This window comes from Macaca mulatta, chromosome 13, assembly GCF_049350105.2.
Source record: "Macaca mulatta isolate MMU2019108-1 chromosome 13, T2T-MMU8v2.0, whole genome shotgun sequence".
Lineage (NCBI taxonomy): Eukaryota > Metazoa > Chordata > Mammalia > Primates > Cercopithecidae > Macaca > Macaca mulatta.
The window spans coordinates 10,616,288-10,632,556 of record NC_133418.1 but is presented as its reverse complement, the minus strand read 5'-3'; the positions used below and the strand labels follow the sequence as shown (position 1 = coordinate 10,632,556).

Genomic DNA, 16,269 nt, shown 5'->3' with positions numbered 1-16,269 from the left:
AACCAAATTTCCTAGGTCACTTTGACTATGAACTTTAGGGTAGATTTTGGAAGACTTCATCATTCATCAGTTTCTCTAGTATTAAAATGGTGAACTCTCAGGGATAGAAGAAACCTAACATTTTTCAGGTTCAACTATCTCCTCAAAGCTTGAATCTCATGTACAGCAACGATGCCACATGTTCCCAATCACTGGTTAGACACATCCACTTCAGATTCAGGTGTGCCAATCAGGAAATGATTGTCAGAACGCTCTTTCATTAACTGACTTGAAGTCTCTACCTATAACCCTTCAGACATTAGTTCTCATTTCTATTCCTTGGAGCTATACACAGTGGTATCCCTTCAATGTTGTGCTGAACTTAAACAAACAGGTAGAAACCATGCTCAATGTCATATTCATCTTTGCTAGCCTGGGATGTTTTCACTAAAATCTGCCACTCAGCCATGTTTACAAAAGAAGTAGCACCCTTTGCCCCTCCTATAGTAAGAGTTCAAAAAAGGCAGAGGACCCCATATTTCATTGGAACTGTGACTTTAGAAACAAGCAGGACAATTTTGAATGTTAGTCACTGTGATAGTATTTTGAGGTATCAATTTAGCCAGGCAACTCCCCGGTTATTCAATCAAACAGTACTCTAGATGTTGCTGTAAATGTATTTTGTAGATCTGATTGAAGTCATAATCAGTTGTCTTACGTAAGGGAGATGACCCAGATAATCTGATTCAATCAGTTGAAAGGGCTTAAGAACAGGCCCCAGGCTTCCCTGATGAAGAAAAAAATCCTACTTGTAGACAGTAGCTCTTTTCGATGACCTGTCCCATGGATTCTGGGCTTTCCTAGCCAGTCCCAACAATACTGAAAAACAATTCCTTACAACAAATCTCTTCCTATCTCATCTCTATCTGTATCTCTATCTCTATCTCTATTTCTATCTCTGTCTCTGTCTCTGTCTCTATCTCTGTCTCTATCTCTATCTCTATCTCTGTCCATCCATCCTACTGGCTCTGCTTCTCTGTTGAGCCCTGATGGAAACACCACCAGCTTGGACAAAAAAGAGAAGGAAATGAAAGAAATATGTCAGACCCCCACAATTCTATAAGCAAGAAATAGACTGATAAAGTTACTCAGCTGCAAACTTATGCTACCTTTGTAAACAAAGGAAGTATGATTCAGAGGGTGAAGTTGAGAACTCAGAGGGTGGAACAAAGAGTTGCAAGGGATTAGGGGATTCCCAGCCCTTGAAACCAAACAAAGCTTGCCCAGGAAACATTGAAGTTTGCTTGGTATCGATGACTCCTTTTTTTCTTTCATTATCTCCCCAGCTTTTCGAAAGGCAATAGCCATAACTGTTACTCAACGAGTGTCCTACCATATATTTTAAGAGCAGATAACTTGTTTCTTGAGTTCAACAAATTCATAGATGAAGAGAAACTGAGCCTCAGAATAGATTCTACCCAGAGCCTCACTGAGCCCTGCTCTAGATGATGGAGATAATGAGATTTGGGATTTTTGACCTGATAAGATTCAGATGATATTTTGGATTTTGAATTGATGATGCAGTGTATTGAGACTTTTGGGGTGCTAGGATAGAAGGAAGGTATTTTGCATGTGGAACAGATATGAATCTTTGGGACACAGACGGCAGACTGTGGTAGGGAGAACAATGACCTTGCAAAGATATCCATGTCTTAATCCCCAGAACTTGTGAATATGGTAGTTTAGTTTAAAGGAGTATTAAGTGGCAGATGGACTTAAGGTTGCTAATCAGCTGACCTTAAGCTGGAGACAATCTCCTGAATTATCCATGTGGATGCAGTGGGATCATAAAGCTCCTTCAATGTGGAAGAGGGAGGCAGAAGGATCATTGTTGGAGGGATGCAGCCACTGCAGGCTCTGAAGATGGAAGGGGCCATGGGCCAAGGAACGCAGGCAGCCTTTGGAAGCTGTGGGAGGTGAGGAAACAGATTCTCCCCAGGGCCTCCAGAAAGGAGCACAGCCCTGTAACACCTGGATTTTGAACTTCCGACCTCCAGAACTGTAAGACAATAAATCTGCCTTATTTTAATCACTAAGTTTGTGGCAATTTCCTACAGCAGCCATAGGAAACTTATACAGTCAGCCTTGGTAGAGTGGGGGAGGAAAAAGGAAGTCTAGTGACGTGTGCACACGTCTCATGGTAACAAAGGGGAAATGTCTTATTAATCTATTTATTGTGACTATGAGATAACTTACACGAATATGAAGCTCTTCATTGATGGATTCTTTTTTATTGGTTTTTTTAACATCCAGGTACCTGACCAGAGGGCCAATTGTGATTCCCTAGATCAGAAATAGCAAAATAAAAGGGTTCTGCTGTGTTGAACACTGTCACTAGAGAGAGAAAATTTATTAACAAAACCATTAGAATGTCCAATCTATATGTTTTGGTATAGCTATTACAGAATAAATGCTCCAATGTTCACTTCAGGTCTTCGTTCTTTTAAGTACTGCAATAAAAATAGATACATTGTTTGTATTTTAATATAGGAATTTGGTTTCACCCGTTAAAATAAACGTTCATTGGTTCATTAAGAGCTAACTCCCACTAAAACAAAAACGTATGCTACCTAGTACTAATTGGAATCTCTTTTTCAGAAATATAGAGTAGCTATTAGTCACCTGTTACTCAGGAATCTTTTTCTTAATATGCTGTATTGATTAAAAGGCAATATATTTCAGAAGTTAAAGGATGGTCACAAACATGATCTAGAAATCTCTGGAAATTTAGTTTGGGTATTGAGTGCAGATCTGAAAATCAGATAAAATGCCTTTATTTGTATTTTACTAATTTACTACGTTGTCCTGAAATAATCTATTTTAAATATAAGGGAAATCTACTCACCTGAATAAATACAGTAAAGTATATAACTACTAGAGTAGCAGTGACGAACATTTTCTTCCTAGGAAAAAGAGACAGAGGAAGCAAAAATGCAAGTGAAAAACTTCCGGCTCCTCGAACACCACTGTAGAAAATGATGCACTGGTCCTTGATGGAGAAGGGGAAAGTCCGAAACTGGTTACTGATATAGAAGAGAGCAAATACGCCTAGAAAGGGGGAAATATGTATTAGAGCAGAGGATCATGAACGAGCAGAGATACAGAGCTAGTGAACTGAGGTTGTGTGTGCGTGCCCTGCAAACAATGCAGCCTAATTCCATCATACATCCATGATTGTCTATCCCAGGTAGAGTATCTTTTATGGCTTTTCACTTTGTTAGTTGTGAGACAGTAGCACTTGAAGTGGGAATCTTCGCTACAGTTTCCTGGCATGTGTTGTGTGTATGTGTCTGCATTAGTGTGTTTAAATTAATAACATCTTGATTTTTCTAATGTAAGGTATATATTTTTCTAATCTATATTCATAATTTTTGTCCTGCCTTTCAAACCTAGTCAAATCAAGGGTATTGTTGAGTGGGTAGGGGGGATAAACGCATTCTTATCATCTCATATTCTCATTAAGTATCCAAAGGAGGCCTGTAATTTAAAAATGAGAGGGGTCCTCTTAGAGACTATGGTCTCTACAATCAAATCCTTTATTTTGGCTTGTCCCTCTTGAGGTTCATTGCAAACAAGGAAGGAAGTTGGCAAAGGTTAGGGGGTGAGTGGGTGCTTCTTACTGCCAGTGAGCTTCTTAAACAGAAGGTTTAGAGTGGAAGAGCTTGCTGGAAACATAGAGGAGTTTTCTACCACATTGATTTTCATCCCCAAGTGGCTCACATAACCTAGGTACCACCAATGCAGTGGTGCCTGGTGGGAAAAGTCTTTTCACTAAAGCTCTGATAAATCAAAGAAGAGTTTCACTTAGTAGAATAAAACTCTCCACATCCTATGTACTTCTTGTCACACAGACTTGCCGGCAAGCATTCTTTGATAATAGGCGCATGGATAGTGCAAAAGAGAAGCAAATTTACTTTTTAAAAATATTGTTGTGTTTGTCCTCGATCCTCTCCATGCCAGTCATGTGACCTTGAGTGAGGTTCTTAACCATTTCATGTCCTCAGACTCCTCATCTGCTTGATGGGGTAGTCATAGTTTTTCTCTCAGAATGTGAACGTAAGGATTAAATAAATTTAGCATCCGTAAATAACGTAAGATGCAGCCTTTTATGTAACAAGCCTTCATGAGTGTGAACTACTATTAGCTGTGATGAGTCAGGGTAGGAAGAGAACAGGCTATGAGGGGGAGAACCGAATTCTAACACCTGGCTTTGTCAATTGCTGTGATGTGGCCAATTTTGTCACTGTTTTGGTGGTTTTTCCATCAATTTCCTCAACTGTAAGAGTATGGGGTTGATCTGGATCATGAAGGATTAACAATGTCGACGTTCCTGCAATATATATCCTCCTCTTCTAGTTAGTTTCTTTTCTTGTTGGCTGGGCTAAAGCTCTGTAATTTTACTTCCCCTGGGCATTCGCTCTCCTCCCCTGTAGATTCCCAGAGTATTAGAACTGAAAGAGAACTAAGAAATTTGTTCAAATCCATCATTCTGTGGTTGAGGAAGATGATTTTGAACAGTTAAATGTCTGTCCAAGATCAAACACTGGTTCGTAATAAGACTAGTGATTTGAGATAATAAACTTGCATCACAGCTTCCTCTATTCTCCCACAAGGAGCTCAACAACATATATATTCAGAGTTACTTATAGATATTTTCATATTTCTCTATTCTTGTTAATCTCCTCTAGAGCCTAAAACCCATCCTAAATGAATTTGGAATTAATTTGTTCAAGATAGGTTCTCAGCCATTTCGCCTAATTTCTCTTTGAGTAATTGGCTTGAAAATATGGATCAAAGTCATTTAACATAACGCTTCAAATATTAGTTGAGTCACTTAAAAATAGACTTGCTTGTAATCAAAAGGCAACACATATATTGTATGTCAGTGCTTAATGTTCTTTTCTGGCTCCTGAAAAATAAATGTACAAGATAAATCATCAACCACTAGTTCTCATTTTAAAAGATTAGTTACATTTTACAGGTGTGATGCCAGTTACACTCTAAAGTTGTTCTTACTAATTAATACAAAGCTCTTTTAAAAATATTCACTTCCTGATTTTTTTGTTTGCTATACATCACACATTCATGCACTCAACCCTCAAATAAAACCACCTATACTGTTTAGGGGGATATTTTCTAATCACTATTTGTCTTCCATGGAATACAATTTGTGAGATCTCACTTATCCTATAGTGAAAGTGTAAATAAATGCCCACAGTTTATAATCCATATCTGATGTAAGGTGCGAGAGGATACAAATCCGCAAAGAAGTGAAGAGCAAGGGATATGTTGGTCTTAGAAACCAAAAACATTGGTGCAACTCCAAATAAAAGTAACACACATGTATTTTCCATTGACTGAATTATATTTAAATAGGTAGTTGTGAAAGTTCTTTCTTCAATTAAATAAAATACTCCTTGCCCCGACCTTGCTTCAGTGCAGAACCTGATCAGCCACTAATTACTTTGAGCTGACTGAGGGAACAAACAGGAAAGATTCCTGCTCACAACCAGGTGCCTAGTCTACCCTAACCGGTAAAACCAGTGAGCATCTACTCAGTCCTCTAGTTTTTACATTGCAGAAGGGAATAAAAGAACTGAAATGCAGCAGGACCAGAGACTCTGGGGTCCTGCTGTCTCTTACTGATGGCTCTCCAGATTTGGCAGAAGGCCAGGGTGAAGCAGACGAAGGCCCAGTTCCACTCATGATTCTTGCCCACGGTGGACACGCCCATGAAGATGAAGATCAAGGTCTCGCTGACACTGCTCAGCATCTTCATGAAGTACTTGATGGTCGTGTATGACGTCTGGGACACGTTTTCTTCCACGTACTTTTTCATTGTTACCGCGCAGGCTGTGATTCTATAAAAGGAGCAGAGTCGAGTCTCAGAGAAAATCTATGAGGCTTTCCCCCTCCACAAAACGCCCTCCCCACAGGCGATGCCACAGATGCATGAAGCCCTTGTTGATGCAGGAATATCTCCCTTATTCCCTTCTGTGGCTGCAGATTGTCCACAGATCGTCTTTCTCCCTCTTTTCCCTCCCTAAGGGATCTTTACAAGGTAAAGCCAAATGTGGTGGGAAGGTGGGCGTGGCACGGTGAAATAAAAGGACACGTAATTCCCATGGGCACACCCAATGCGGAATGCTTCTCTCTTGCCCTCTTCATGAAGAGTTTTCAGTCCCAACTCACACTCTACTTTACTCTGCCTTAAACCAAAATAACAGAATAATTCAGCAAGGTTCTCATTTCCTCCAACCCAACCATAAATGATCAAAACTTCTAAAGCAATGCAAGGTTCTCTTTTATTGGCTTTATTTCAAATATTTCTGCTCGAGAGCCATTAAGCAAGTATGGGAAAAAGAAAAAAGCTTGCCTTGTCTTAGAAGTTTTGGTCATTTTCCAGGTGGGAAAGTGACAGACGCCTGGAGTTTACACTATCACATTTAATTGAAAGAGGTATTTCTCTACAATAAAATTAAATGTATCAGCCTGAATAGCTGGAAAGAAAGATAATGCCATAGAGAAAACAACATGACCAGATATAATAAGCCATGCTGAGAAGCCTCATTCAAAGATAAACATCTCAAGGATACAAGGACATAAGGATACACATTTCAAAAATATTTTCATTAGAGCCAAGAAATGTAGATTTCTAGTCTGATCCCACCTGCCTAGTTTCATCCCACAATGAAGAGCCATGGCTGCATGATGTGGTTGGAGGGGCACAGAGGAAGGCAGAGCCCAGGAACGGCAGTCCTTCAGGCATGCCTCTTTTCAACTTTAAAATTAACTTTTCCACTTTGGGAGGCCAAGGTGAGTGGATCACAAAGTCGGAGATCAAGACCATCCTGGCTAACACAGTGAAACCCCGTCTCCACTAAAAATACAAAAACATTAGCCGGGCATGGTGGCGGGCACCTGTAGTCCCAGCTACTCAGGAGGTTGAGGCAGGAGAATGGCGTGAACCCGGGAGGCGGAACTCGCAGTGAGCAGAGATCGCGCCACTGCACTCCAGCCTAGGTGACAGAGAGAGACTCCGTCTCAAAACAAAAACAAAAACAAAAAAACACTTTTCAAGGAAAAAACACACTACTGAGATGAGAATAAGTTTCCCCAGATCTTCTCTGTACCAGCTTTCCTGAGCCTTCTAAATTGAAGTGATAATTGCTATGCTTTCTTCAGACAAATCACAAGAAGAAGACGACGAAGGCAAACATTGGGGAGAATGTTCGTTTGACAAAGAACCTGAATCAGGTTTTATAAAAGTTTAGAAGCGCCTAAATCCTGCAACACCTGGGAGGGTTAGCGTCATTAGTCAAGTCTTTCCCAGCTGCCCGGTTCACGTGATGGGGTCCTAAACTTTCTTTCTATTACTATGTGACTTGATCCTTGGTTTGTACTCACGCCAGGATGCCCGAGAGATAGAGGGTTTCAGCAGCTAAGTAAGACAAATAGCTGAACATGAAGACGATGAGCGGCTCAATTGCAGAGATATTCTGAGTGAAGCGTGTGATAAACGCAGAGATAAATCCAAAAACGACGCCAAACAATACCCCTCCAAGCCCCACAATGACGAATCGGGCACATCCAGCCAAAATATCGACAGGTTCTATGTCTTCAAATTTATGCATCTTTGTAAAGGCAATTAACATATTGTATAAGACCTAGACAAAAAGGAGAGAAATATGAATTATGAACAGAAACTAGGAATACTTTGCATGCAGATTCTCAGCTTTGTGTCTAGTTGAGTAATACACAAAAATAAATTACACAACAAAAAATACTAAGATGACTGCCTTTTAACTGTATTCCCAATAATTTAGATGTATTCGGTTTCACTGAATAAAAAGTGTAATACTCACAACTTGCAATCACTGAGCCCCTACTACATGCTGGTCTCTTTGCTAAGCTTTCAGTGGCAGTTAATTTATTGCCTCTAAACTCCAAATGTACCGTTCCGTTTGTGTTCTATAATAGACAGTGGAATTCCTTTAAGCATTTTTTTCTTTAAAGTGAGCACCTAGTTAAGCTCTGTCCGTAGAGGGCCTAGAAAGGACATTCAGGGCCGGGCGCGGTGGCTCACACCTGTAATCCCAACACTTTGAGAGGCCGAAGCGGGCAGATCACGAGGTCAGGATATCGAGACCATCCTGGCTAACACAGTGAACCCCCGTCTCTACTGAAAATACAAAAAAATTAGCCGGGCAAGGTGGCGGCGCCTGTAGTCCCAGCTACTCGGGAGGCTGAGGCAGGAGAATGGCGTGAACCCGGGAGGCGGAGCTTGCAGTGAGCCGAGATCGCGCCACTGCACTCCAGCCTGGGCGACAGGGCGAGACTCCGTCTCAAAAAATAAAAAAAAGAAAGAAAGGACATTCAGGTGCAGGCGGAAGGGCCTTCCTGCAGTTTTTCTGGGGCCTGTGGGGAGAGTCAGCCATGTGGGTGTGAGGAACTCCAGCGGATCCTGCCTGAGCCACAGGTCCTGAAAGTGATCCCTCTGCAACCCTACAGCTTCGGCCTGGCCATAACCTGTCTGCAAAAAACCCCGGCATAGCCCATGTGCAACATGTCTGTGGCCCAGCGCTCCCAGCAGCCCACGCTCTGAGAGCCTTCTCCCCCTCCCCCGATGCAGCCTGCTCTTTTGAAGATTCTCTGCCATCTTCCAAGCGCAGGCTCCCACTGCAGCCCCGCACAGGGATTGCTGACTGATGTCTGGCCCTGCCTGCCTTCCAGAGGGTGGTCGATTGCTTGCTCAGCAACTCCAGACCAGCTCCAGTCTGGCTAAAGCAGCCAACTTCTCTGCTACCCAGTGGCCAGTCCACACCTTTTCCAGTAAGAGGTGAACCCCTCCCAAGCATGTCCTTCCTTGGGTGCCCTCCCTCAGCCCTAGGGTACATAGAGAGTTTCCTTATATCTTATAGTTATGCCTTTATTATAGTTAATACATTTTATAATGCATTCACATTTTTTATTTAACCTATCATGTGGTGTATCTTACCTGATTGCACCTAGACTGTTATTCCCTCCATATACATCATTTCATCAAATCCCCCAAACGACTCTAGCCTATGTGACACACTCTCTGAATTTTCCCATTATTTCTCTATTTATTTCAACGTTATTTTGAAGCTGCAGGGATCTACTTATCACTGTTTCATGCCTCTCCACAGCCCAGAACTATGATCTAGCTCCTGCAAAGCGGCAGCAGGTGTACAGGTAATGAGACACAGAGAAGAGCCGAACGAAGATCTCTGCAGAAATGAAGACCTTTGGGAATATCAGCCCCTGAAGAGTCCTGCGAAACCACAGTACATGCCTCTGAGCCTCTATCTACACCAGGAAAATTGCAAAAAATCAGAGCAGAGGGCAGAAGCTAAAACTCAAGGAAATCGTGGCCATGATGGTATTCTGCGTGCTTCAGAGGCACAGATGGACTGCATGGACCTTCTAGAACTGAAGATGCCCCCTCACCTTCACAGTCGGCTCTCATGTCCCCTCTGGCTGTGGCCCCCCATGCTGCACCTTGCCAGACTCGCCCAGGCCTTCTGCTTGACTCTGATCTCTCCAAGATGGGAATCATCTTCCTTACAGGGACACTCTGTGTCACCACTGATATCCAGTGTGGCCTGACAGCCTTTGGGTTCTGGCTTTGGGTTCTGGCTTTGGCTTCATCCTCAGGACTCACCAGAACCGCACACTGCATTGTGTAAACACTGACCCCTTGCTGTGGTCTGCAGCCTACAGGAATTCATTCCTCCTTCAGCCCCTTTCCTAGTCCTGGCCACTCCAGGTCGTCTGTAAGCCCGACCTCTACTGATTCCCTCTAATATCACCTTCATGATAAAAGATTGTTGTTTTTGGCCAGGGGTGGTGGCTCATTCCTGTAATCCCAGCACTTTGGGAGGCCAAGACATGTGGATCACCTGAGGTCAGAAGTTCGAGACTAGCCTTGCCAACATGGTGAAAACCCATCTCTACTAAAAATACAAAAAATTAGGCAGGACACCGTGGCTCACACCTGTAATCCTAGCACTTTTTGGGGCCAAGGCGGGCAGATTGCCTGAGCTCAGGAGTTCGAGACCAACCTGGGCAACACAGTGAAACCCCATCTCTACTGAAATACAAAAAATTAGCCAGGCATGGCAGTGTGCTTCTTCTGGTGTCTGCCAGCAGTCCTCACTGTTCCTAGGTTTGTGAGTGCATCACTCCAGTCCCTGCCTGCATCTTCACCTGGTCTTCTCTGTGTGTCTCCTCTGTGTCATATCACCTTCTTATAAGGACACCAGGCATTGGATTAGGGTCCACCGTAGTCCAGTGTGAGCTCACCTTCAATAAGGATAACTGTAAAGACACTGTTTCCAATTAGGGTCCCATCCTGAGGTTCCAGGTGGGCATGGATCTTTGAGGGGACACTATTTCACCCAGTGCAGCTTTTATAAACAAAATGACCATGCTGTGAAATTAACTTGTATTACAGACTAGAAGTTTTCGTTATAAATCTCTCAGAGCACAGATAATTTTATTTTGAATTTTACAAGGTCTTAAACTGTGGCTTATTCCCCAAATGGTTCAATCACGTTTCTTAAGAGAGCCTAGGATGCAGGTATTGAGTGTATGGATTAGTGCTCACTGCTCAATGTAGTAAGTAACCAGTAGCCAATAAGCACGGTTAGATAAGGGAATGTGGGCAGAAGGTTATAATAGGCTTGCCGTCTTCTCTCAAAGATAAGTTTCTAGTGTATTTTCTGGGAGGAGAGGAAGCTGAGGAAGATGAAGAATCAGAAAGCTTGGTGCCAATGGGTCCAAGCAAGTATACACACAGCATACAGACACACACACAATAGACACACACATACAACAGACACACAACAGACACACAAGCAACAGACACATGCAACAAACACACAGACACACACACATACCATGGACATTGTGATTTTCTGATATTAGGAAAGGAATTACTTAAAAAGAGAAAGACTTGCAGAAATCTTAAACTGAATTTGGTTAAGAATATACATGATAAAGTGTAGAAATGTCCAGAAACAAACAAACAAAAAAAAAAAACAAAGGAAAAGCCCCACAAATGTCCCACAATCCCTCCTAGAGAAAACTACTACAGATATGTATTTTCTAATTCTATCTGTCTGTCTATCTATCTATCTGTCTATCTGCCTATCTATCTATCTATCTATCTATCTATCTATCTATCTATCATCTATCCATCTGCTGTCTATCATCCATCTCTCTATCTGGGGCAGTCGGAGCCCCTCAGATCTCTAACTGCAGGGATTCCCATCTGCCATTCTCAGCTAAGGCCGGAGCTTAGCAGGGACACTGAGATAGGCCCCTTTCTGGAAGGAAAAGGACTCCTTGGATACGTGTTTTAGTCTGCGGTTCCTGATGAGCTTGATAAAGTCTCTAAGAAATGCAGTAAAAACAGTCCCATCCAGCTTCTGTCCCTCCCTCTCTCCTTCCCCTGGAATCACTCTGCACTGTGACCTGAGGGCTCTCCCATCCCCCTGGGCTTCTTCCCCATTTTCCCTCACAGAAGTTTCTCTAGTAAAACTCTTATACGTTTAATGCACTCTGAGTGTCTAATCCATGACGGACCTGGACAACATCTATCGGTCTGTTTGTGTATCAATCATACTTTACAAAACTGTTAAAATCCTGGTCTATTTTATTTAAACAAACTGAAGCCATGCTTTAAGAAAACCTGGGCTGAGTATTTGAAACAAAATGTGACTTATGATTTTGAATGAATCCAAAAGAATCTTAGTGGTTGTGTCTCGACTCAGTGAGTTTGTTTAGTCCAACTTCACTTTCTGCCACATATGGGTCTTAGAAGGCCTGGGTATTGCACTGTTGGAGTTGAGCTCACACTGAAAGGAGTGAAGCCACAATGAGGAGTCACACACTCCCCACAATCCCAGACAAGGAAAATCTGAATGAGGTTAAGTGGAACCTGACTGTTTATTTGACTCTCAAATCCAAAGGAAACTCAGAGAACATGACCGAGACTCAAAGATTTGAATATTGTTGCCATAAACTAAAATTCTTTTACATAGCTTGTTAGATTATTAGTAGCTACCCAGACTGTTCCAATGGCCTGGGAAAGGCAATTGGACCAGCCTTGTCTTTGGACACCAGTGTGCCCTGCCAGGAAGATCCCATGGCAGTTTCAGAAGCTAAAGTAGTACATATAATTAAGAAGACTGCATTTACAATCACAATCCTTACTACTGCACGAAAAACAGTTCTTACCTTTCAAATTACCAGGCTCTGGGTAACATTATAGTTGCAAAAGATTTTCTTTGGGTTCATTTCAAGTCACAATAATGTGTGTGTATCTTTTATACACTGAAGGGAAAAGCTCAGCCAATGCTAAATCTCAAACATGTCCACAGCCCCATGGAGAACAAGGTTAGATTTTCCCTCTTCACTCATTGTCTCAGCAAACGATCCTTTTGTGTTGCCTTTAACACAAGATTCTCCAAGCCTTCCAACATTATAATAGTGATGGTCCTGTAGCTGATGCCACTGTAAAAGTTTGCAAAGCCATTTTAACATGCAGAGACTCACACAATGACTAAAAACATTAGTCCTTTGACCAGGGCTCAGCAGAGGTGAAGAGTCAATCCCAAATGTGCTGACATTTTTTTTTTCTTGTTAACTTTATTGAGGAAAGACTTACATATGATAAACTGCATCTAAAATGAATGAATACTGGACATTGTGGACACCCATAAAGCCATCGCCATAGTCAAGATATAGAACAATTCCATGAACCCTGAAAGGTTCCTCATTCATTTGAAGTCCATCCTTCTCTCTGACCCTGCCCCAGGAAATCTCTAATTTATTATTGTCATAGTAGATTAATTTACATTTTATATAAGTTGAATAACAAATTATGAACCCTTTTTTTCTGGCTTATTTAACTCAGCATGATGTTTTTGAGAGTTACCCAAGTTGTTGCAGATATTAGTGGTCCCTTCCTTTTTATACCTGAGTAGTATTCTATTATCTGGTTATGGCATATTTTCTTCATTTATTTACCTATTTACCTGTTAATGAATACTTGTCCACTCCCCACCCCCAAGTTTTTGGCTGTTTGAATGTTGCTACTATGAACATTCATGTACAAGCCTTTTTTGTAGACCTATGTTGTCATTTCTCTTGCATATGTACCTAGGAGTACAATGGCTAGGTAGTATGGTAGACATGTGAAAGTTTTAAGAAACTGCCAAATTGTTTTCAAAGTCATAATATCAGGCCAGACATGGTGGCTCATGCCTGTAATCCCAGAACTTTGGGAGGCTGAGGCACTGAGGCAGGTGGATCACTTGAAGCCAGGAGTTCAAGACCAGCCTGGCTAACATGGTGAAACTTGTCTCTACTAAAAATACAAAAATCAGCTGGGTGTGATGGCATGTGCCTGTAATTCCAGCTACTCAGGAGGCTGAGACCCGACAATCCCTTGAATCTGGGAGAAGGATATTGCAGTGAGCAGGTGAGCAGAGATCATGCTACTGCACTCCAGCCTGGGCAACATGGTGAGACTCTCTCTCAAAATTAGAAAGAATAAAAACAAAGTCATCATATCATTTTATATACCCACCTGTGGAGCCTAAAGCAACCTCATCTTAGATGCTAATCCACCATGTTGCCTCTAAGATTTCTGTTTTATCCACTGTTCTTTTTGTAAAAGCATATACTGTAAATTTTATCCACTGTTCTTTTTGTAAAAGCATATACCCTTGATTTACAGTAAGTAAAGTAAGTACAGTAAGCCCAAACAACTTTGTCCATAAATTCTGCCTATAGACAGATTTATACAACATTCTTGCCTTTCCCTACAATTGTTCTACACATTCCTTCTCTGTGGTATATAAGCCCTGGGTCTGGGGGTTAATGGCACGGGGCTCCACCGTATCATCTCACCACTGCTGAAGACACAAGCATAGCTTCTGTTCCTAAGTCTCCGTTAAATGTTTATTTCTAAAAAAAACTAGGTATATCCATCTCTTTTATCTGCCTCTCAGCTTCCTTGGACTTTTGGGGTAGACTTGGACAAACACTGTCTACTGCAGAACACCACCAGAAATGTGTGAGATTTCCAGTTGCTCCATATCCTCGTCAACACTTGATGTTGTCAGGTTTTTTTATTCTAGTAATTCGAATGGCTGGGTGGCATTTCACTGTGATTTAATTTGCATTTCCCTGATTACTAATTATGTTGTGCATATTTCCATGTGCTTACTGGCCACAAATATATCATCTTTTATGGTGTATCTGCTCAAATCTTGTTCCTATTTTTAATTGAGCTGTTTATAGCCTTATTGAGAACTAAAATTATTTAACATTATTTGCATATTCTCTATGTCTTTTGTGAAATGCATGTATAGTGAATGTTTTCTTTCATATGTAGCTTGCTTTTCTGATTGTGCATTTTGAAGAGCATTTCTTTTTCTTTTCATAAAATCCAATTCATTGCTTTTTCTTTTTTATGTGTGTTTTGATTTGTGCTTTTCCTGTCTTTTGACTACTCCAAGGTCAAAAAGTCTTTGTTTCTATAGTCATAAAGATTTACTTCCATGTTTTCTTCCAGGACATTTATAATTATACCTTTTCCATTTCATCTATGATACATCTTGTGCTAATTTTTAAATATAGCTTGAGGTTAGGGGTGATTTTCATGTTTTCCACATGGATACCAGATTTTTTCAGCACCATTTGTTGAATAGACTGCCTTCCATTGAATTGCCTTGGTTCTTTTGCCAAAAATTAATTGACCATGTATATGTAAGTCTATTTCTAAACTCTCCAGTCTCTTTCATAGTCTATATCTCTATTCTTTAATTAATATTGTAATTTGTGTAGAATTATTATTTTTATCATGGCATTATAGTAAGTCATCACATAAGTCTTTTAGCTTTGTTTTTTAGTTTTAAATATTGTTTCGTGTAGTCTAAGTCATTCACATTTCCAAACAAAGTTTTAGCATCAGCTTTGTCAATTTCTACTAAAATGTTTTCTGGGATTTTGATTGGCTTTTATTGAATCTATAGATAAAATGGGAGAAAACCGATACTTTAAAAATGTTGACTCTTCCATTAATGAATATGATATTATTTAGGTCTTCTAATTCCTGTCAGTAATGTTCTATAATATTCAGCTAGAAAGGATCTAGCATATCTTTGTTAAAATCAGTTGGAAGTATTTCTGTTTTGGGGTACTTTTAAATGTTATTTAAAAGATATCTAAAATGTTATTTTCTTTCTTGAAACATGAAACATCTAGAAGTGTGTTGTTTAATTTCCAAATATTAAGAATTTCCTAGATATTTTAAATTTATTTTTAATTCTGTTGTGAACAAAAAATATACTCTATGTGGCATCGAGGCTTCTAAAGTTATTGAGGCTTCTTTAGTTGTCGAATGTATGGTCGTTTTTATTAAGCATACCATAAGCACTTGAAAAGAATGGTGAGTTTGCAGTAGTTGGGCACAATATTCTATGAATAGGGATTAGGGCAAGGTGGTTGATAATATTCAGATTCTCCATGCCTTGCTGATGATATTTTACTTGATTTTAGTATCATTTCCTAAGAGAAAGGTATTAGAATCTCTTACTAAAATTATGGAATTGTCATTTTCTGCCTTTCAATTTGTCAATTTTTAATGCATGTATTTTGTTGCACTATTATTAGGTGCATATACAGGTACAATTTTTAGGTATTCTTGATTAGTCAGCTTTTTTTTATCATTATGATAGATCCCTCTTTAACTTTCTAATACTTTCTATCATTATGTCTTTTAACTGATATTAATGTAGCCAAATCAACATTCTTATGCTTATTGTTTGCTTGGTTTATCTTTTTGCATCCATTTACTCTCACCTCATTTATGTCTTTATAATTAAATTGCATTTCTTATAAATAGAATATATTTGGGCCCTGCTTTATAATCAGTTCTATTAATCTCTGGCTTTTAATTGGAGTGGTTAGTCCATTAACAGTCGATGCAACATTGTTATGGTTAGATTTAGATCTACCATATTACAATATTTTTTCTTTTCCCCTCCTTCACTCCTGGTTTATTGTCCTTTCCTGCATTCATTTTTATCTATTGAATACTTTTTAGAATTCTATTTTAATTTTATCTATTGATCAAATTTTTTGCATTATATTTAGTGGTGCTCTACAGTAACATCCTTAACTTTTTACAGTATA

General features: G+C 40.2%; 1 protein-coding gene across 10 annotated transcripts in view; it reads right to left on the bottom strand.

Annotated features, from left to right (window-relative positions):
* Window positions 1-16,269, bottom strand: part of SLC9A4 (solute carrier family 9 member A4) — an 81,592-nt gene that overhangs the window by 44,982 nt on the left and 20,341 nt on the right. For 6 of the 10 annotated variants that reach the window (XM_077958946.1, XM_077958944.1, XM_077958947.1 and 3 more), the window contains exons 3-6: window positions 7,447-7,706; window positions 5,683-5,900; window positions 2,885-3,087; window positions 2,236-2,322 (exon numbers count right to left, since the gene is read on the bottom strand). In XM_077958946.1, the coding sequence (XP_077815072.1) occupies window positions 2,236-2,322; window positions 2,885-3,087; window positions 5,683-5,900; window positions 7,447-7,706 (768 nt within the window). The remainder of the gene's footprint in view (window positions 1-2,235; window positions 2,323-2,884; window positions 3,088-5,682; window positions 5,901-7,446; window positions 7,707-16,269) is intronic. The other 4 variants (XM_077958950.1, XM_077958951.1, XM_077958945.1 and 1 more) reach the window with 1 other exon arrangement.